Genomic DNA, 22776 nt, shown 5'->3' with positions numbered 1-22776 from the left:
GTGCTTTCTGGACTCCCCAATTCACGTATATCTGCCTTCACACTGCGGGTCTTGCCTCTCAGGTCTGCGTTAACCCAGACGGTGGAGCTCTGTGCCTTTTCTTTGCCTTCCACAGGTAAGACACTTATGCATAGTAGACTTTTATATTTTGAAGTTCATAGAGAGGGTCTCATCTCAGCCTAGCGCAGGACCTTGCCAGCCTCTGAAGAGAAGCTCCCCTTCCCCTTCTCCGGTCCCTCACTCCCCAGGGAAACCCCCAAATCCCAATTTACTCTGGAGAGCAATTTAGTTTTATCTTTGTTCACCTTCTGCCTTCCAAGCCCTGCCCGGGAGCCTATTTTTCCACAATTAAAATGGCCAACAAAACTCTTTTGCTAAACAAAACACTTTCCTCTCCCTAAAAGGAACTCTGCACTAGTTTTTGTTTTTGTTTTTAAATCCTGTTTTTTGTTTGTTTGGGTTTTTTTGGCCACGCTGTGCAGCATGCGGGATCCTAGTTCGCAGCCCAGGGATCAAACCCGCGCCCCCTGCAGTGGAAGCGCCGAGTCTTAACCACTGGACCGCCAGGGAAGTCCCATCTGCACAAGTCTGATACATTCAAAATGGGTAAAAGGCTGTGCAGTAAAAAATCTCCTTGTCACCCAGACACCCAGTTCCCCTACCTGAGGCTGACTGGCCAACCACGAGGAAAGGGGAAGTTTCTGGAAGGAACCTGGCATCATTCACGGACTCAAAGGAACATTTGAATAACCAATCCTGGGCAGAGACAAAAATGTGTCATCTCTTCTTCTTTCTGTGTGTTGGGCTCATTCTTTCAAATTAACTTACTCCAAAAAAAAAATGGGGAACAAGACTATTCCTGACTCACATCTACAGCTACAGCTTCACCAGAGAGAAAATTAACCTGTTCCCTCAGCTCCAGTAGAAGAATCCAAGGGAAGAGCTTAAGTCCTATGCCCACCACTGGCTCAACTACTGTGGCCAGGAGGCTGGGTTGCTATGATTGGGCTGGCTTGAGTCAGATGCCTGCTTTTCAGTCACTGTGACCAGGCTGGAATTGTCACGGAACAAGATGGGGGCATCCATTTGAATTACACGGCTAGAGCCCAGAAGGAGCCATCCCCAAAGGGAAGGAGGTATATATATGCCCAGAGGAAGGGAGAAGTGCTAGGCTGACAAGGTTAACAGGTACCTACTACATACATATATACAGTGGGGGTCGGGGGTCAGCTTGAGCCAAGGAGTGTTCATTCTGGGGTTCTCACTGACCCAGAAGCTGAGTGGAGCGTGCTCCCCAGGGGGTTATCGATGGGAGTGGAGCACAAAAGACATGGTCCCTGCCATCTAGAGACTTGCAGGATAGTAAGGGGAACAGACTAGAAAGGGTCTCAAAGCCGTGGTCTATAAACTTTCTTGAGCTAAAAAAAATGTTTGGGCATACATATATGTACATAAATGTGTTAATATGTATGCTATAAATCATATGATAGAAAATTAAAGGGACAAGATAAATATTTTAAAGCGTTATTAAACTTTATATTATTTGTAATTCAAAGAATACTTTTTTTCTGTCACTGAAAATGAGGGTTTGGGTAAGATGATGTCTAAGCTTGCTCTCAGCTCTGCATGTTACGTTCATAGTGTACAGATGTGGAGATGACAGGATACAAGTACTAAGAGTATATTTCGTTCATTCCTCTAATACCACTGCCACCAATGGGAATAATTGTGAACTGCATTTAAGTTTATTTAAAGGCATGTGTCAAGATCTGAGTGTCATTGGGAAAGGACAAATGGGTGGCATCTAAGAGATGCAACAAGGTGACATTTATCTTGGTGAATTCATTGCAGTTCAAGGCTTGGACCTTGCCAAAGCAAAAACAAACCAAAATGAGAAATTGCTTGTTACTGAGTGCTTGCTACGTGTTAGGCATTCAGCTGCACAAGCACCTTACTTACATCTGTTATCTTGCAATGAGTAATAGGAATCGGGAGTGCTTCTTGAGCTCCTAACCCGTGACAGGCACTGTTCTAAGCACTTGATTTGAACTAACTCATGTAATCTGCACAATAACTCTGTGAGATACGTGCTACTATTATCCCTCACTAATAATGAGGTCATGGAGGTGCTGATAAGTTCATGACTTGCCCAAGGTCCACATCTAGTAAGTGGCAGCGCTGGGCTAAGGACCCAGATGCTCTCACTCCTCAGCCCACTTTCTAAATCACTGCACCATCTCTGCAAGCCCGTGAGACTGCAAACCAGCACCTGGTGCTACCTCCCTTGCACACTGGGAATTTGATCTAAATATTTTTCCAGAGTTCCAGGCAGGGATGCTAAATCATGCTGACTCTCAGAGCCTCAAGGATAAGCCAGAGCATCAGTTTAATAATTTCCAGGGGTGGTCTGGACATTTGCATCAGTCTGACCTGCATGTTGTCTCCCAGAAGCTACACGGAAACCTGCATCATCAGAAGTTTGCCTGGTGGACATAGAAACAGAATAGAGAGCGTGAGCTCTATAACTGAACCGTTTAATGACCTCAGTATCCTTTGTCCTGATATGTCTGCCTCCACAATCATGATACTTTGTTTTTTCTGTATCTGACAGTAAGTTTTTGTTGGCCTGAGACATATCTCCAAGGCTGACTAATTTGGCCTGAGACATATCTCCAAGGCTGACTAATTTTCTCAGCCCGTCCCATTTTTTCTTTAGGTGTATTAATGATTCAACCAATCCCCTGTCAGTCTGGTTGCCCTGGACATCATGCCTTCTCTTGGAGCTGACTTTTCCTATCCTTACTTTCTGATTCACCATTCAATCACCCAAAGATATTCATGAGCATTTCTATGTGCAAGAAATGGAGGATAACAGTGGAGATATTTTAGTGAACCATAATTACTATGCAAACTAATGAAAAAAATGAGGTTATTTCAGATAGTGATAAATGCTATGAAAAATTTCGAGTAGGGTAACAGGATTGAGTGTTGGGATGAAGGAGGGTGTTGGGCTGTAGACAGGGTGGACAGGGAATGTCTCTCGGAGGAGGTCAAGTCTGAACTGAGCCCTGCACACTAAGAAGGAGCCAGTCAGGTGAACATACTTTCCTGTTGATCTTAAGAGTTTAGCTCTCAGGGGAATTGCTTCATGCCTATCATTCGAAGTGGAAATTCATCGCCTGTCTCTATAGAGACAATGTGGCACAAATTACATAATTACGGTTGCATTAGTGTTGTGTGTTGCGTACTCAAATGGTAAGACAACCATGCTTTTCAATCCAAAACGCAGAATGCATGGTTTAACGTGTAGCGTGTGGGCTGGGTATGAAATCAGGGCTATCTTGGATTTTCCAAGGCATGATTACTATCCTTGATAGACTTCAGGGGGTTGGCCTGGGCACCTAACCCACTGCTGATATGAGAAGTGTATTTCTAGTTTCTAAAAAGCGAAATAACAGTTGTACTTTTGGAATAAAACTGCTTGCCATTTGGGACCGTATCTCTTTTCCCCAACCAGATTACACGTTCTTCCCTCAGAGCAAAGTCTGAGTTTTATACTTTTTTGAATCCCTCAAAGCACCTACCAGAGTGCTGGGCACGTAGAAGACACAAAAAGGTCCATGGGTTTGCCTTAAATTCCGAACAGGCACTTGACTGGGAAACACCGAGTCCTTTTGTCCCTCTCGGGCTCGGAGCGCCGAGGTGCTGTTCACCCTCCTGCCGCATGGGGGCGCAAAGGGAATGCCGCCCGGTGAGGACGAGCGGCTGGCGCCGGTATTGGCCCGGGAGGGCCGAACTCCCATAATGCACCTTGTATCAACACGGCGCTGGGGGCAGCTTCGAGGAGGGGTCCGGGGCGCCCAGCGGACCCACACGCACCCCGAGGCGTATCAGGCGGGGCCCGGGTGTTGGGGGGGCGACTGGCAGCCATGGCGGAGTCGGCGCCTGCTCGGGTAAGAGTCCTCCTGGCGCGGACCCGAGGGCGCGATCGGGACGGCGGAGCCCGGCCGGGGCGGGGCTTCGAGGTGCGGGGCTGGGCGGCCGTGGTCCGCAGCTGGCGTGGGTCAACGCCGACCTCCCCGCGCAACCCCAGAGCTCTGCCCTCCCCCTGTCGGTTTCCTCCGCGTCGGGCCACAGCCCCAGTGCCACGCGCCTTCGCCGAGAAACTTCTCGGAGGTTTGCTTCATGTTCTTGGATTTGCTACCGTTCCTACACGTTTTCGTCGCGACCTAAGAGAGCCCGTTTCCAGGCTGGCGAGGGGGCGCGGATTGGAAATCCTGGGTCCCCGTCACTGCCAGTGAAATTGCCCGGTGCTTCGGGGACCCCAGGACTCTGCCTCTCTGCGACCAGCTCGTTCTCGGGCTGATGGGTTTTCCTCGTTCCATCTGCTGTGCTCTCCTGCTACAGACTCTGCCCTGGGTTGCAGCCGCAGGTTGAAGTCAGGCTGGGCTTCCTCTCCTTGGGACAGGTGTTACCTCACGGTGTAGTTGTAGTCTTTTGTCTGTGAAGCTGTCGATCTCTTTCCCTCTTCCCCTTCCCCAAATGTCCCCATTCAGGGAATGGCAAGACGCGGAGCTTGGGCACGGTGTCGGGAAACTAGGTGTCAGCCGTAACTCAGCTCTCAGCTATCCACTTTAGTGATTTTAGGCAACTTTGTTCACTTGAAGCCTCCTTTTCCTTAGCTGTAAGTTGAGAGTGTTGGACTAGATACTAGATGATCTCTACGGTTTCTGGTAGCTCTGACACTCATTACAAAGTGGTGGTTATTTTGATGATACAAGATGATTTGTTATAGGAAGGGTAGATGGAGTTTAATTGGTTTTTAGTGCAGCATTTCTCGATCTAGAAACACTTTCAAAATCATGTGAGACCTTTGTGGGAGTAGAGGGCTAAGGAGATCCTGTAGTGAAAACTTGACCATGAGCTGGGTGCGTTGTATTTGGTTCTTGTAGGAAGTGGGTAAGAACTAAGACGGGAAGGATTGGAAGACTTAACACAGTGTTTGCTTTCAACAAATTATGGAAACAAGACACAAATGTTCATGATATCACGATATTTACCTCGTTTGATTCCTTTAAGTTAAGGTGATCCAGTCAAAGACTTGCCTTTTCCCCAAGATCAAATTGTAGTACTAAAGTCAGGCAGGAGGACAAGTTACTAATTTCCAGAGTACTTCTTGACTGGTCAGTGCGGTTACCTACATGTCTTCAACAGACCTTGTTAAAAAGAAGTCTTAAAGATCCTCCAGAATCCCCAACTATGCTTTAAGTAATTTATGGATCTGTCATTGCAGAACGTATTTAAATTGTCCTCGAGCATATTTCTTTTCTCATCTTCAGATGAAGATTCTGTACCTCTTATTTGACAGTGTGGCCAAGTGGGTGCCCTGATGAAAACAACTAAAAATGCTGAGGGGGAAAACCAAATATATTTGAAATGTAGCTAGTAAAGAATACGTGGAGCCCAAAGACTAAGTGAAAGATGGAGCGCTTAAGAGGTAAGCAGAGTTCTGAAGCCAACTTTGAGGGCATTTGCTGAACATTCATCTGTAGTGTTTATGACCTCAAGGGGCCTGGAAAATAGAAGACAAAACTCAGAGCCTACGGTGGGGAGTCTAAGACGCCTCCTACTCCAGTCTCATAAAACTGAGACTTCAAAGGGCAACATTCAGCGTGAACTGGAAGTAAGCTCTTACCCCCAAGGAGTGATTGCAGAGAAAATCATGTCAAACCTTGGTGCTGGGAGATGGGTGCAAGGTGCCCCTTGAGAATTCATGTTGACTCTCAAGTGGGTTTATTGCCTGAATTCACATGACCTTGGTGTCTGGGAAACCTTAAGCCAAGAATTTAGTTTAAAGTAGAGCCTCCAGCCGTCTATAAGAAATAAACACAGATCTTCTCCAGAGGAGTCTACACTTAACTCAGACTTCAGATAATTCTCAGATAAAATTCCAAGAAAAATGAATTCACAATAAAAAGTTATCCAAAAAGTGATGAAAAACTATGAGAAAAAGCCAGTAAAATTAATGGGCAACAAAATTAGACCTTCAGAGATTTCAGATATTGCAATTCCAGAAGAAAAACATATTGGAATTCCAGTAGGAAACACACACACACATGCACACACACAATCTGCGCTGGAGGACATATTTGATGAATAGCTAATGGCTGAGGATATTGTAGGACTGATGCAAATACTAATACTTAGAAGTCCCGTAGATCCCAGTCAGGATAAACATAAAGAAATCTCTACCTAGACACATAATAGTGAAAGTACAGAATACAAGGCAGAGAGAATTCTTAAAAGCAGCCAAACAAAAAAGATTAACTTCAAATGAACCATTGTAAGGCTGATGAGGTTCAGCTTCTCAGCAACAGTGGAAGCCAGCCAACAGTAGAATGGTTTCATTAAAGGGCTAAAAGAAAATAACTATGTAATCCCATATTTTAAAGCTGTGCAAAAGTATCTTTCAAAAAAAAAACGGTAAAATAAAATATTTTCAGACAAATTAAAACTGACAATTTGGGGCTTCCCTGGTGGCGCAGTGGCTGAGAATCTGCCTGCCAATGCAGGGGACACGGGTTCGAGCCCTGGTCCGGGAAGATCCCACATGCAGCGGAGCAAATGGGCCCGTGAGCCACAATTACTGAGCCTGCGCGTCTGGAGCCTGTGCTCCGCAACAAGAGAGGCCGCGATAGTGAGAGGCCTGCGCACTGCGATGAAGAGTGGCCCCCGCTTGCCACAACTAGAGGAAGCCCTCGCACAGAAACGAGATCCAACACAGCCATAACTAACTAACTAAATAAATAAATTAAATAAAATTTAAAAAAACTGACAATTTGTTACCAATATACTCTCATTAAAGGGAGTTCTAAAGGATATACTTCAGGTACAAGGAAAATTATCTTAAGTGGAAAGTGTAAGTGTAAGAAAGTATGATGATCCATTAAAATGGGTAAATCTAAACAACTATTGGCTGAATAAAACAGTAATAATCTCTTGTGGGTTAAAAACAAAGGCAGAATTAAAATACATGGCAGCATTGATGTAAACGTTAGGAAGAGATGATCAGAATTCAGATATTTAAAGGTCTTTGTAAGTAATTTCTAGGATGGTTGCTAAAAGACTAGAAATTGGCTGTATAACTTACAATTTAAAAGAGGGGATATTAGAATAAGAAAAAATCATCTAAAAGAAGGCAAGAAAGAAGATGGGATAAATAGCACAAAAAAGGTAAAAAAAAAAAAATAAAAAAAATAAACAATTACAATAAATGTAAATGGACTAAATGTTCTAGTTAAAAGGCAAAGATTGATAGGATTGGTTAAAGTTCAGCAAATGGCTTATAAGAGATACAACTGAAAGATAAAGCTATAGAACTGGTTGAATATAACAGGATATGAAAACATGTACCAGGCTAATACTAATCAAAAGAAAAATGGCTTAAATGTATTAATATTGCTAGAGATAGAGGGCTACTACTACTTTTATAATGGTAAAAGACTCAATTTACCAGGCTGATAGGACGGTTCTAATCTTATGTGCACCTAATTATATTGTCTCAAAATATATAAAACAAAAATTGATAGAACTACAACGAAAATTCATTATCACAGTAGAAATTTTAACACAACCTTAGTATTTTATCAAGCAGAAAAAAAACTAGTAAGGGTGTAGTGCATTCAATAGTACTTTCTGAGATGATGGAAATATTCTCTCTGTCCTGTTCAGTATAGTAGCTACAAAGTACATGTGGCTATTTGAGCACTTGCAATGTGGCTCAGTAGCTGAGGAACTGAATTTTTAATTTAATTTTAATTAAATTTAAGCATCCACATGTTTCTAGTGGCTGTTATATTGGACAGCACAGATATAGAGGATAATACTAATTTTTTTAATCCACATATCAATATATAATTTCAATGTTCAGAGAGATTAATGAAAAAAGAGAGAAGGCAAAAATACCCCATTAGAAATGAAAGTGTGTTCTGGTGGCTGATGCTGACTGTAGACTGGGACCTTAGGTAGGGTTGTTGAACAGAACATCACCATCACCACCAACAACATCCCTCTCCATGTGGCTTGGGATTCTTCAGGTGATTCCAGCACCTACATGCCTATGATTTGCTCTGCTTGACATGGAGTGGGGCAGACACAAACTGTCCCTGACAAACCCTCCTTTAATTGCAGATTCGTGAACAAAATACATGTTGTTGTCTTAAGCCACAAATTTTGGAATTATTTATGATATAGCAATTGATGATTGGAACAGATACCTATGGAATATATTTAAATACAAAAAGGTATTTAAAAATACCTTACAAAAGGAGTATATACTGTGTGTGTGAATTGAAACATTTTATCCTAAAGATGTCACTTCTCAAATTTATCTATGGATTTGATGCAGTGCCAAACAAAACCTCTAAAGATATTTTTATGAAAACTTTCGAGCTTGTAAACTATCCACAGGCCAAAATTAGTCAAGATACTCCTGTAAAATAAGGAGGTGGGACTTGTATCAATAATTATCAAAAAGCTGTGGTCATTAAGATGGTAATTTTGGTAAAGCAGTAGAAAAATTGACCCATAGAACAGAACAGAGATGCCAGAAACAGACTGACTGTATGTATGAAAACTTGATTTATGACAGAGATAGCATTAAAAATCAGTGGGTAAATGATGGATTTTTCATTATATAGTATTAGATCTATTGACTTTCCATATGAAAATCGAGGCTTGCACTGTACACAAATACTGTCTCAATTCTAGTTGAGATAAATACTTAAATGTGAAAGTCAAAACTATCAAGTGTTTAGAAGACAGTATTGTGGGATATAGATTTTTTTTTACACCTGACACAAAAGTTCAAACCACAAAAGAATTAATACTGGTAAAACTCAACTACATTAAAACTAAGGACTTTTAATCAAGTGATAATAAAGAGAATTTTAAAATGAGGCACAAATAAGGGAAGTTATTTGTAACACATATGACTGATAAAGATTAGTATACAGAATTTACAGAGAAATTGTATGAGACAACCTCATAGATCCTATGAGAAGTCAGATAACCCAAAAGATAAAGGGATTAAAGATTTCAGCACTGAAGGGGAAGTTTGAATGGCCAATAAACATAAAAAAGATGCTTATCCCTTGTTAAAAATCAAGGAAAATGCAGGTTAAAACCATGATGAGGTATCATTTCAGATCTACTAGAGGGACACAAATTTTAGTTTGACAGTAACAAATGTTGATGAAGCTGTGGAACAGCCAGAATACTTATAGACTTCTGACAGGAATGAAGTTGGTATGACTGCTTTGGAAAACATTTGACAGTATCTGCTTAAGTTCAGGATGTGTACATACCCTATGAGCCAACAATTCCCCTCCTAGGACTATACCCTTGGGAAACTTGCCCATGTCCACTAGAAGCCAGACACAATTCTATTTATCATAGCACTGCTTGTAATGACAGAGATGGGGAAACATCAATAGTGGAATAGAAAAATAAACTCTGGTATAGTCACATGATGGAATATTATACAGCAATGAAAATGAATTAATTAAAGCCACCTGCAACAACAGGAGTTGTAGAAGAGCGACTTGTTCATATAAAATCCTAAAACATGCAAAATTAAAAGAATATATATATATATATATATATATTTTTTTTTTTTAAGATATGTGAGGTACATCCTTAACTTTTTTTTTAAAATTTATTTATTTATTTTATTTATGGCTGTGTTGGGTCTTCGTTTCTCTGCGAGGGCTTTCTCCAGTTGCGGCAAGCGGGGGCCACTCTTCATCGCGGTGCGTGGGCCTCTCACTATCGCGGCCTCTCTTGTTGTGGAGCACAGGCTCCAGACGCGCAGGCTCAGTAATTGTGGCTCACGGGCCCAGTTGCTCTGTGGCATGTGGGATCTTCCCAGACCAGGGCTCGAACCCATGTCTCCTGCATTGGCAGGCAGATTCTCAACCACTGCACCACCAGGGAAGCCCCAAAAGAATATATTTTTCTGGGAAACAAACGTTAAAAAACAAACAAACATGAAAAAGGGCAGTTAATAGTAAAAACCAAATTTGGGATAGTAGTTACTTCAGAGAGTTGCACAAAGGACTGTAAAGGTGATATTTATAAAACACACACATACACACACAGGCATACCTCATTGTATTGTGCTTTGCTTTATTGCACTTGGTAGATACTGTGTTTCTTAAAAACTGAAGGTTTGTGGCAACGCTGTGTTGAGCAAGTCTGTCATCCACCATTTTCCCAACATATTTGCTCACTTTGTGTCTCTGTGTCACATTTTGGTAATTCTCAAAATATTTTGAACTTTTTCATTGTTATTATATTTGTTATGGTGATCTGTGAACTTTGATGTTAATATTACAGAAAGAAGGCTCAGATGATGGTCAGCATTTTTTAGCTGAAAAAATTTAATTTTTTAATTAAGGTATATACTTTTTTTAGACGTAATGCCATTGCATTAGACTACAGAATAGTGTAAACATAACTTTTTCTATGTACTAGAAAACCAAAAAATTCATGTGACTTGCTTTATTGTGATACTTGCTTTAAGAACCCACAGTATCTCCGAGGTATGCTGTGTGCATGTGTATATGTGTGTGTATGTGTGTATATACATATATATTTAATTTTAATTAATTAATTTTTTAAACTGAGTGGTGGTTACGTGGGATTTGTTGTCACTACTTTATATATTTTATGTATTATGTAAATATTCTTTTTTTAACTATTCAATATTAAAATGTCATGGTATCTCAGAGTTAGAAGTGACCTTAAATATCATCTAGTCCAGCTTAAGCAAGTATCACTTTAGAGCGTTATTTAATTGTTTAGTGTTTTACTCAAGCAGATTGTAGGTGTCTTAACAACAGGGGCTGTGTCTTGTACTTAATGGGTTTCAGACCATGGCTGCAGGCCCAATGTATGATACATGATCTGACACTATGATACAATGTGCAAGCAGGACTGTCCCAGAAAATCTAGAAATACAGTCAGTGTAAGTATACTTTTAAAAAATTTCTCACTACCTTCAGGAATATTCTTATATATGGAATTTAAGAAAAAAATTATGGAGGAATATGTGTTTATTGAAAAAGTCAAACAAGCAATAGTTTATAATCAAAGATTAAAATTCCTCTCTCTCATATCCTGAGGCTGACTCGTGTTAGTATAGTTTGGTGAATATCTTCCCAAACCTTTCTGTGTGTGGAAACATATACACGTATCTTTTTTCTTCTTTAGGAAAATGAAGTCATAATAAATATATTTCCCTAAAAGTTGACAGCCTATCAATGTATGATGAACAGTCTTCCAAACCATACATATAGCTCTAACTCATTCTTTATAACAGTCGTATAACATCATCTTTTGTTGTGCCATAATTTATTTAATCATCCTCTAATTAATAGACATCTAGAGAGAGTTCCCTCGTGGTCCAGTGGTTAGGACTCGGTGCTTTCACTGCCATGGCCCGGGTTTAATCCCTGGTTGGGGAACTAAGATACCACAAGCCACGCGGTGTGGCCAAAAAAAAAAATTAGACATCTAGATTATTTCCAGTTTTTGGCTATTCCAGAGAATGTTGCCAGTAATCATCTTTGTATGTCTGTCACTAAACAATAATGCCGTTTATTTTTGAAGATTCCCATAGTAGTATTACTAGGTGAAAGGGTTTTTAATGACTTTCTGGATATTTTCTTTCCTCAAAGTTTGTAGTATTTTTCATTCCTTCCAGGAGTGTTATGAAAGTGCCAGTTTTACTACGTCATAGTCAGCTCTGAATGATGTTCCTGTCCCTTTCTTTCATATTTCTCAACCTCGTGAGTGAAAAGTGGTTTCACTTGGTTGTATCTGCATTCATGACTGCTAATGTGGCTGTCTTTTCATTGGCTTATTGACCACCTGCATTTCCACTTTCACAAATTATTTATAGTTGCAGTTTTATCTTTGGGTTGTTTATCTTTTCTTTGCACTTCATATCCTGTTTACAAATATTCTCTCCCTGTTTGTTTTTAGACTTTGTTTATGGTATCTTTTATGATAGCTAATATTTTCTCCTTCCTTAACATTCTGAGTGCTGTTTACTGAGATATAATTTACATACAGTAAAATTCACTCCTTCGGCATAACTGTAGTTAAGTGAGTTTTGAAAAATGTGTAGCCATCATATTACCAAGTTATAGAATATTGTCATCATCCCAGAAATTACCCCTAAGTAATTAATTTCCCCCAGTCCCAGCATCTGGCAACCACTGATCTCTGTTTTGTGTCTATAGTTTTGCCTTTTCCTCAATGTCACGTAAATGGAATACAGTATGTAGCATTTTGTGTCTGGCTTCTTTCACGTAGCCTAGTGATTTTGATATTTACCCATGTTGTTACAAGTCTCAATAATTTGTTCCTTTTTATTGCTGAGGAGTATTCTGATATATGATATGTCTTTCCTAGGGCTGCTGTAAAAAAAAATCCCACCAACTAGGTGTCTTAACCAAAAAATGTATCGTCTCACAGTTCCGGAGGCTAGAAGTCTGAAATCAGGGTGTCCACTGGGTTGGTTCCTTATGAGGACCGTGAGGGAGAGTCAGTTCCATGCGTCTCCCCTAGCTTCTGGTGGTGCCAGGTGTTCCCTTGACTTGTGGCCGCGTGACTCCGACCTCTGCCTCCCATTTGCACGTGGGTGTCTTCTCCCCGTACGTGCCGTCACATTGTCTCCTCGCTCTCTGTGTGTTTGTCTGTATTTCTCCTTCTTTATTAGGACACCAGTCACACTGGATTAGAGCCCACCGTCATGACCTCATTTTAACTTGATTACTCGGTAAAGACTATCTCCAAGTAAAATCACATTGTGAGGTACTAGGGGTTAGGACGTCCACATATCTTTTTGGGGAGGCACAATTCAACCCATAACGTATGAATGGACACAGTTTGTTTGTTTATCCATTCACCAGTTGATGGACATTCAAATTGTTTCTGTCGTGATAGATAATTTAAAACAAGAGAAAAGAGGAACCTTGGCTTGCCTGCTCTTTTTTTAGCCTTTTGACTATGTGGAAGAGGAGGGATGATATTTCTCTGCTCAGATCCCAACCCACCTTCCTGTTTGGAAAAAGTGCTAGAAAGCAACACAGTGCTGGCCACAGAAAGGAAAGAGGAGACTCCAAAAAACTAGAGACTTAGAGACCTTAAAGTTAAAAGCAGAACATGTGATGAAATGAATTTACCCAGCAATCTAATTTTTTTTGTTTCATTTGTATTTTTCTTTTACATTAAACTTTTCTTTAAATCTTTTTTAAGGGGGATATTTAAGCTTTTGACTCGTATGCTCAATAATGAACTGAGTTGGTTAACTGGAGTAGGTCATGGCCAAACTTAAGTGTTCAGTTCTGTGCCGGTTGGTTTCATCTTGTCCCCTCTTTCTCCAGACCATAAGCTCTGGCCCTAGCAGTTCTTTCAAAGATATTTCCTTTCAGTGCCTTGTTCTCAGTGTCCTTATTATGGTTAGAGAAGCAGCCTTGAATCAAGTGTATGCTGTTACACTTGAGAATATGAAGTTTCAGGGGTTTAGGACTGAAATGAACATGCAGTGGGGCAGTGGGAGCAAGAGGGCAGTTCAGGAAGACTTCCCAAGTATTGGTTTTAGTAATTTTGAGGTTCAGCCACAGTGATTTTTCTACTGTCAGGGACAGACCATAAAAATGTGAAGTCTAAGGACAATGTCCGAGGACTTAGTCAAGTCATTTAAGTAAATGTTTATGAAGGATTTAGTAGGTGTTTTCACTATACTAGTTGCTAGGGTGCAAAGATGAATGAGGTGAGTCTTGTAGGTCCTGCTAAGGAATTTTGTCTTGATTGTGGGGAGCCACTGAAAGGTTTTTAGCAGGGCTGACGTGATCAACTACGAAGTCAAGCAGGAATGTGAAGTTGAGTGTGGATGTAAGTTACATCATTTATCATAGCAAAGTATTAGAAATAGTCCAAAATATCAAGTAGAAAGAAATGGGCTTAAAAAATGAATACTGATGCAGGAAAGTCTTACGGAATATGCTGACGGTGAAACACAGGTAACAAAACATGTACAATATGATTGCAGTTTTGTTGAAAAAGAAATAAGTTAAAAGATGAAAAAAACTTATAGGAAATACACCAAAATTCCAACAGCTTATTTCTGGATGGTGGTATTTTACATACATTTTTCTTTCTTTCTTCTTTTCAGTTTTTTCTTGTTACAGTATAGATGTATAGTTTGCAGTATCAGAATGTAAAAGCACCTGCTTTTTATTTTTATTTATTTATTTTTTTTATGTTTTTCATGCTTTTATTAGTTTACTAAGTGGTATATGCCTCTTAATCTTTTTTTTAAATAAATTTATTTATTTATTTATTTATTTATGGCTGTGTTGGGTCTTTGTTGCTGTGCGCGGGCTTTCTCTAGTTGCAGCGATCGGGGCTACTCTTTTTTGCGGTGTGCGGGCTTCTTATTGTTGTGGCTTCTCTTGTGGAGCACGGGCTCTAGGCGCACAGGCTTCAGTAGTTGTGGCACACGGGCTCAGTAGTTGTAGCTTGCAGGCTCTAGAGCGCAGGCTCTGGTTGTGGCACACGGACTTAGTTGCTCCGCGGCATGTGGGATCTTCCTGGGCCAGGGCTCAAACCCGAGTCCCTTGCATTGGCAGGCGGATTCTTAACCACTGCGCCACCAGGGAAGCCCCGCACATGCTTTTTAAATTAAAAAAAAAAAAAGAAAAGAAGTAGAAACTAGGTGCTGTAAGCGCTCCTGGACCCACTGGACCCATTGTGTTTTTTCACCTATTGTTTGGAAGTGACACTGACTGCCTGACCCCGTATCTGGTTCTTCAGCACAGGAGGAAGCACCGCTGCACCCCTTTGACTTCCTCCACGCTGCCCCCACAAGCACCAGAGAAAAGCTCCTATTTGCAGACCACAGATATCTCACTCTGGACAGTGGTGGCCGCTATTCAAGCTGTGGAGAAGAAGATGGAGTCCCAGGCCGCCCGGCTGCAGAGCCTGGAGGGCCGGACGGGGACGGCCGAGAAGAAGCTGGCCGACTGCGAGAAGACGGCCGTGGAGCTGGGGAACCAGCTGGAGGGCAAGTGGGCCGTGCTGGGGACCCTGCTGCAGGAGTACGGGCTGCTGCAGAGGCGGCTGGAGAACGTGGAGAACCTGCTGAGGAACAGGAACTTCTGGGTCCTGCGGCTGCCCCCGGGCAGCAAGGGCGAGGCCCCCAAGGTTAGCCTCGAGGCTTGAGAGTCAGACCAGATGGGGTGGGCCCAGCCCTTTGTTAGTGAAGATTCTCAGTGGCTGGCTTTTCCTTCGTGGCTTTGATAGGGGACACTCACTGTGTGACGTTTGTGATTTCAGGTGTCCAGGTCACTTGAAAATGATGGAGTCTGTTTTTCAGAGCAGGAGTGGGAGAACCTGGAGGACTGGCAGAAGGAGCTGTACACGAACGTGATGAAAAGCAACTACGAGACTCTGGTCTCTCTAAGTAAGTAGCGGTTTTCTCCCTAGAACTCGCTCTCAGGCATCCTGCAATTCTTGGCCAAGTAGCTTGTGAGCCAGGCTGCACCTATGGTTCTAGTGGGCTGTGCATCCTCTCTTGGCCTCAGCCAGGTTGAGAAATGGGAGTCTCCAGGCCCTCAATTTATGAAGACTTTTGGAAAGGTCTTGGTGTTGTGCATTTTGTATTTCTTCTCTGTGTTCATGCAATCAGTTCTTTTTTTTTTTTTAATTAATTAATTAGTTAATTAATTTGGTTGCACCGGGTCTTAGTTGCGGCAGGCGGGCTCCTTAGTTGTGGCATGTGAACTCTTAGTTGCAGCATGCATGTGGGATCTAGTTCCCTGACGGGGGATCAAACCCAGGCCCCCTGCACTGGGAGCTTGGAGTCTTAACCACTGCGCCACCAGGGAAGTCCCAGTCAGTTCTTGATAATATTTACTAATAGATAAGATGTCATCGTGTGCCTTAGAGTATAACACGGCTAGGGTTCCTCATGCTGCTTTTAATACTTAGGACTGCTTGACAAGAAATCCTTTGTTACCTGGGATGGGCAGACAGCATGGGCTCACCAAACACTGTTTCTTGGCATTTACCTGGAATTACAGACGGTCCTTGTGGTCCCAGTGTTCATTTTGTGTTGATGAGAAGTGCTGATTGATAGATGTACATCTTTATATGTAAAATATAGGCTATTACATAATAAATGCATTTTGTTTGGTTGACAAAATCTTTTAGAACCTAGGTCCATGGAGGCTTGTCAAGAAGGCCAGCGTGCCTGGAGCGAAGTGAGAGGGAGGGAAGTAGCAAATGGGTCAGAGATGGGACTGTGTGACCTCGACTGGGTCATGTGTTCTGCTAGTGGCTGTTTCCTTGTCTGTCATAGTGGGGGATAGCGGTGCTGACCTTACCTTGCAGTGCTGTAGCCCAGATGAAGTTAGATACCCGGAGAGGAGCCCATGTCTGTGGGTGGCAATGGTGGTGTTGGAAGGAAAGCAGTGGGCTCTGAAGCCTGACTACCTGCGCCTCAAGCGGCTGAGAAGGGGCGTTGAAGGCAGCAGTTAGCTGAATGGATCACTCGAATTTGCCATAATTTTCTATTGTCCCAAACTGCTAAGGGAAAGTGACTTTGAATCTTTTGAAGTTTTAATATCAGCTCCTTGACATTGGTCACCTTGTTCATCGGCAAATGACCAGTACTCTCTCCTGGGCTCACACTGTGCCGTTTCCAACCCAGAGGTGCTTGGCCAGCCAGAAGGAGAAGCGGAGTTGGGTACGGAGATGCTGGGTGACTTGGAGGAGGAAGACTCTCGTGGTGTCCACCCAGGTGAGTGGCTGCAGAATACTCCACCCCATGCCCGCTCCCTGCAGCCTGCAGTGAGCTGCCCCACTGCTCAGCTGCCAAACACTGATTGTTAGTAACCTCATCTGGCACTTATTTGTTCTAAAGTCCTTTATGACTATCATCAGTTCACCTGTTATACGTGTATCTTACCTCCTTAACTGCTGTGTGGAGCCCCTAAGGTTCACGGCCGTGTCATACTTCTGTATGCCCTGCAGACAGTGTAGAGTGTCTAACAGGCCTTAGTCAAAACCCGCTGGAGATTGAGAATAGGGTTGGTCAGATCTTCGGGAGTGAAGCTCACTGGGTAAGGGGCAGGAGAAACCGTTGTAAACCAGGTAATTTGGGGGGAATATGCAGGAAGAACAGAGCTGGATACATGAATTTTTAAGCTATAGGTTTAGTTGTTTGGTTTTTAAAAATTATTCACATTTATTATTTTAACACTCTGTAACACTTAAATTAGCTTAGGTGTTACCTGTGTATATTTTACCATTTTCCACAGAGTTGAATACAAATTTGTGGACAAGCTTGGAGAATTTATAACACTGTTCTGTAAGAATGACATGTTCGGATCTCCGATCAGTATGTCTCTACCTGAGTGTAGGTTACTCTTTCAGGTCTTGCAGCCCAGTCTGTCTCATCCTCTTCCAGATTATCCTGACTCCCTTGATCCTGGGGTACTTTGATTTGAGCCCTTCTGAAATTCACAGATGTTTGTTCAGCTCTGAAAAACCCGAAGGTGCTAGAATGTGATCTTTTTTGTGGCTCTTCTTTCTCTTGGCAGTGGAAGGGGTTATGATCAAGCAGGAGATACAGTACACGCAGGACGGCTCTGCGGATCTTCCTGGAGAGTTCTCGGGCATTGCCGAAGAGCACGCTTTCCTGAGCCCGGAGCAGCCTGAGCTCTGGGATGGTCAGGGACGTTCTGTCCTCTTGGAATCAGGTCCCGGGGACACTAATCCAGAGGAGCCCATGGAGGGCAGTAGAGACCCTAGCGGTGGCAAAACTCTGGGCTGCCCCCCGAAGCAGAAGTCTAACAGGCAGCTGCAGCTGGGTCAGCAGTGTGGGCAGGGCCTGAAGCTGAAAAGGGACACTGCTGGCCCCTACGGATGTTCCGAGTGCGAGGCCATCTTCCGCTGTAAGCAGCAGCTGGCCACACATCTGCGGACCCACTCAGGATGGGAGCCTTACACGGCCTCGGAGCCAGAGGAGAGCCTTCGGCCCCGGCCCCGGCCCCGGCTTAAGCCCCAGCCCCGGAAGGCGAAGCTGCACCAGTGCGATGTGTGCACGAGGAGCTTCAGCTGCAGGGTGAGCCTGCTGACCCACCAGCGCTGCCACCTGCAGGAGGGGCCCGGGGCCGGCCACCGCGTCCAGGAGCGCTTCTCACCCAACAGCCTGGTCGCCCTGCCCGGCCACATCCCTTGGAGGAAAAGCCGGAGCGCCCTCATCTGTGGTTACTGCGGCAAGAGCTTCAGCCACCCGTCCGACCTGGTGCGGCACCAGCGCATCCACACGGGCGAGCGGCCCTACAGCTGCCCGGAGTGTGAGAAGAGCTTTGTCCAGAAGCAGCACCTCCTGCAGCACCAGAAGATCCACCAGCGGGAGCGGGGCGGGCCAGCCCTGGAGCCCGGAAGGCCCAATGGCCTGCTTTAGGGGTGCCAGCCCCTCGCCCGACTGGGGGAGGCGGAGGGGGCTGGCACTGTCCCCCCGAAGAGACAGTGTGGCGTCAGGGACTGACTTCTTTCTGCGGGGAGTCACTTTGATTTGCTTTCCCTTGACCAGGCGCCAGGCCGAGCCCAAAGGCTGTCCTGAAAACCGCGGAAGAGGAAGAGTCGGGGCCAGGCCTCTCCTGCTGCCTTTACCCTGCTGCCGAGCTTGCCATCTCTGTGGCACCGTCAAGTCTCTGCTTTTCCCATCCGAGCTGATAGTCGTGGGCTGGGGTTGGCTCTCTGAGCCCGCAGGGCTGGTGGCCTGTTCCAGGGCCCGTCCTGGCATTCAGGGCTTTCCGAGGGTTGAGTCGGGCCAAAGGAGCGAGCAGACGTGTGGAAGCATAGCCCTCTCGTTGCTCTTCTTTTGTCATCTCCTTGTTAATAACAAGTAGAAGAAATAATTTTAATGAACTGCTTACCCTGCTCTGAAGAACCTTTTTTCTTGGAATTAGATTTTAGTTGGTTAAAAAAAAAAAGTCTGAAAATTTTTAAATTTCCAGAGTTGTAGAAGTTGTTCCTAAGATGGGGACTGGGCCTGCCCTCTGGGAGGGGATCATTTATGGGGCTCTTTTAGCCCACCCACATTCAGTTAGGCCAGAGATCAGGGCCGTAGTGCTGGGCTCCCTCTTGAGCGGGTGCTTGGCATTCGGAATAGGGCTACCTGACCGAGAGGAGGAGAGTAGTAGGGTTAGACCCCAGAGCCCCTGCTGGGAATGAAGGGTCCTGTAAAGGAGCTGAGATATGGTCCTGCTTCTCTGAGTTTGGGTTTCTCTCTGCTCTTCCATCCCATCCTTGCTGCGGTTCTGCAGCCTCCCAGTGTAGAAGACTACTTTTTACTTAAGATGTTCAGCTTATACCAGTGGTTACTTGAGTTGGTTTTTATTATACCAGTTGTTTCTTGAGGTTGTTCAGATCACACGCTTTCCACAGTAGTTCTGGGATTGACTATTCCTGAGATGATGGAAAAAAAGCACACAGATGCCCATCTCTCAGGAGTGTTGAATGCCTGCCCCACTGTTGTTTGGGGAGATGAGAGTGGGCTCCTGGGTCCTATGTGAATGTCCCCTTTGATGTTTGCAGTTGCCTAGAATAAAACTTACTACTAGCAAAACAAAAAACAAACAAAAAAAACCCCACAAAACTCCTATTTGATGTTTTTCTGCATTTGTCAAGAATACCCTCCTGGGGCCAAGATGGAGGCGGTGCCTGACCTGGAGCAGTGCCAGAGGCCTGATGGCGTAGCCTGAGCTGCATCCTTCCTTAAACCTGGGGAGATGAGAAGAGGCGTGTATGGGAATAGTCACCAGCACCTGTGGTAGTCGAGGGCTGCAGGCAGTCTGAACGTTGGGAGGTAGAGAGGGCAGGTGAGACACGGTGGGTGCACCAGGAGTCCTGGGGAGCAGTTAGGGGTCTTGGCTTAGCTACACATGTGGCCGTATGGGTCCATCTTAAACATGGTGCTGAGTGGCGAATGCAAGAAGTTGAATGAGATCTATAACACAATACCATTTCTGTAAATTAAAAACATGTACACAAAACATATCACTTTGTAAGAACACATAGAAGCGAAGAGTTACATACAGGCATTACAGTTGCCCATGGGAGGAGTGAGTGGGATATGGGGTTGAGAAGAAACAAATAAATAGATAAAAATGAGCTTGGTCGCTGTAAGGTGAGGGATTATCTCGGTGTAGAAACGGAACGTGGAGGGAAGCTGTCGTAGGGCAGCGCCGTGAGAGGAGCTCAGCTTCACTGTACGGAGGAAAACGTCTGGAGCATCTCTCCTAAATCCCTTCTCCAGTCTCCTGCCTGCGAGTCTTTGCATTAGAGATACCCCCTATCCCATCCTTGACTATTCTTACCTCCCAGTGAGTGCTTTAACGTGACCAGCCTTTGCCTCGCATCATGGGGAGAAAAAGTACAAGATAGGGTCCTGTTTCTCCAGAAAAGTTAGGTTCTTCTTGAGGCAGGGAAATGATTGTCTTAATCCATCAGACTAGTGTCATAATGGCTAATGTTTACTGAGTGCTCATGTGCTAGTCACTGTTTTAAGTTCTTCACATAAAAATGAACTTAATCCTCACAAGACCCTATGTGGTGGGTATGATCATTACCCCGTTTCACATGTGAGGTGCGGGAAGAGACCTGAAAGGTGACGTAGAAGCAGAGGTGACGTAGAAGCAGAGGTGACGTAGAAGCAGAGGTGGCTGTGAACCAGGCCGTCTTGCCTCAGTGCTCGCGCACTGCACCACGGGCTCTGTTGCTTCTGGTTGACCACGATTAAGTACCTCGTGTCTGGGTTGGATTCTAAGTCCTTGTTGCCCAAAGTGTGGTCTCTGCACCAGCAGCATTGGCACCCCCTGGGAGCTTGGTAGAAAGGCAGGCTCTGAGACTCACTGAATCAGAATCTGCATTTTTAACAGGATCTCCAGGTCATGCTCTGCACGCACAATACACTGTTTCAAGTGATACAAAAAATCTTGCCTGCTTCAACTGTCCTTCATTGAAAGTCTGCTCTGCTGGGTGATGAGAAGGAAACAGACTGTGCAACTGCCTGAAGGACAGGGATGATCAAGTGAGATGAAATCAACATACAGTGAAGAGTGAAATGCCAAACATCAGAGACTGATCTGTCTAATCTTCTTCCTATTCCGCCAGGTAAGGGCCTCATCATCGCCCACCTGGTTTTCACTCAGTAACCTAACTGGTCTCCTACCCTTAATCACGTCCTTTTTGCTACCAGGGTTGTTGTCCTGGAACACAGATTGGACGTGGGCTTTCCTCAAAGCCTTGCCGCGCACTCACTGGCTACTGATAAACAGCAAGCTTTAAGTGTAGAGCTCAAGACTTGGACAACCTAACCTACTCTGGGTTGGTTCACTTTTCACACTAAATTCTCTATGGTGCTGCCACAGTGGGATTCCCGTCATTTAGTCAATAAGCCGTACTTTCCCACGACCGAATTCAGCTCAGGCTTTCCCTCTCTGGGGAATGCCCTTCTCTGTGAACCGAGGACTATTTATTTTTCACTATTCAGTTCGTAGGCCCCCTTTTGTGAAAGCTTCCCTTGTTCATTTCTTTTATTCAACAAATATATGTTGAGCACCTATTATTTAGGTATTGTTTTAAATACTTGGGGTATGTCAGTGTACAGAACAACAGTCTTTGCCCTAGTTGAGTTTACAGTCTATCAAAATACATTTCCTTTAAAAAAAATTTTTTTTAATTGAAGTATAGTTGATGTACAAGTAAGTTACAGGTGATTCACAATTTTTAAAGGTTATACTCCCTTTATAGTTATAAAATACTGGCTATATTCCCTGTGCTGTACAATATATCCTTGTAGCTTATTTTATGCATAATAGTTTGTACCTCTCAATCCCCTACCCCTATGCTGTCCCTGCCCCCTTCCCTGTCCCCATTGGTAACCACTAGTTTGTTCTCTATATCTGTGGGTCTATTTCTTTTTTGTTATATTCACTAGTTTGTTGTATTTTTCAGATTCCACATATAAGTGATATCATACAGTATTTGTCTTTCTCTGTCTGACTTATTTCACTTGCATAATACTCTCCACATCCATCCATGTTGTTGCAAATGGCAAAATTCCATTCTTTTTTATGGCTGAGTAGTAGTCCATTGTATATATGTACCACATCTTTATCCATTCATCTGTTGATGGATGCTTAGGTTGCTTCCATATCTTGACAATTGTAAATAATGCTGCTGTGAACAGTGGGGTGGAAATCTGTTCTCTTCTTGTACTGTACCTTTGCATAGCCTTAGATTTTGTGAATATCTGAGTAGCCTCCATGTGCAGAGTCTACAGAGGGAGGGATAAAAGGTTAAGTCAGATTTTGTTCTTGGGCTCACAGGCTGTCAAGGGACTTTAATAGAAGATAGAAAGTGCAGCTAAAATTCTGTAACAGAACAATTACTTTCAAGTTGCAGGACATTGGGAAAGGCTTTATGAGAGATGACATTTGAGCTGGACCTTTAAGGATGAGATGAAGGACATTCTAAAAAGGAGAGACATGACCAAACGACCTTATGGGGCATGTACCAATAAACACCAATTCATTCGACTTGGCTGGAGGGTGGGGTGGGAGGAGGGGAGTAGTGGGGGACGTGGTTGGAAAGAGAGGTTGGGGTCAGACTAAGGAGTTTGGATTGTATTGA

General features: G+C 43.7%; 1 protein-coding gene across 3 annotated transcripts; it reads left to right on the top strand.

Moving 5' to 3' along the window:
* Window positions 1–3823: 3823 nt before the first annotated feature.
* Window positions 3824–22117, top strand: ZNF212 (zinc finger protein 212). Of its 3 annotated transcripts, XR_009504932.1 has the most exons (6): window positions 3824–3953; window positions 14884–15273; window positions 15406–15532; window positions 16781–16870; window positions 17673–19961; window positions 21021–22117. XR_009504932.1 is itself a non-coding variant. In XM_059933130.1 (5 exons), the coding sequence occupies exons 1-5, from the start codon at window positions 3930–3932 to the stop codon at window positions 18539–18541; spliced, it is 1500 nt and encodes a 499-aa protein (XP_059789113.1). In that variant the 5' UTR covers window positions 3824–3929; the 3' UTR covers window positions 18542–22117. The 3 variants fall into 3 exon arrangements, 2 of the variants coding, with proteins under 2 accessions (XP_059789113.1, XP_059789114.1); XM_059933130.1 differs by having other exon boundaries at window positions 17673–22117; XM_059933131.1 differs by lacking the exon at window positions 3824–3953 and adding an exon at window positions 5394–5497 and having other exon boundaries at window positions 15446–15532; window positions 17673–22117.
* Window positions 22118–22776: the final 659 nt, after the last annotated feature.

The sequence above is a fragment of the Balaenoptera ricei genome, chromosome 9, assembly GCF_028023285.1.
Source record: "Balaenoptera ricei isolate mBalRic1 chromosome 9, mBalRic1.hap2, whole genome shotgun sequence".
In the NCBI taxonomy this organism is placed as follows: domain Eukaryota; kingdom Metazoa; phylum Chordata; class Mammalia; order Artiodactyla; family Balaenopteridae; genus Balaenoptera; species Balaenoptera ricei.
This window is presented reverse-complemented; position numbering and strand designations above follow the sequence as displayed.

Excerpts from the sequence above, each read along its gene's own strand:
- ZNF212 (XM_059933130.1), top strand. The coding sequence starts at position 3,930 with ATGGCGGAGTCGGCGCCTGCTCGG. Across the intron at positions 15,274-15,405 it reads GCAAGGGCGAGGCCCCCAAG|GTGTCCAGGTCACTTGAAAA; the intron begins GTTAGCCTCGAG and ends TTGTGATTTCAG. Across the intron at positions 16,871-17,672 it reads CTCTCGTGGTGTCCACCCAG|TGGAAGGGGTTATGATCAAG; the intron begins GTGAGTGGCTGC and ends TTCTCTTGGCAG.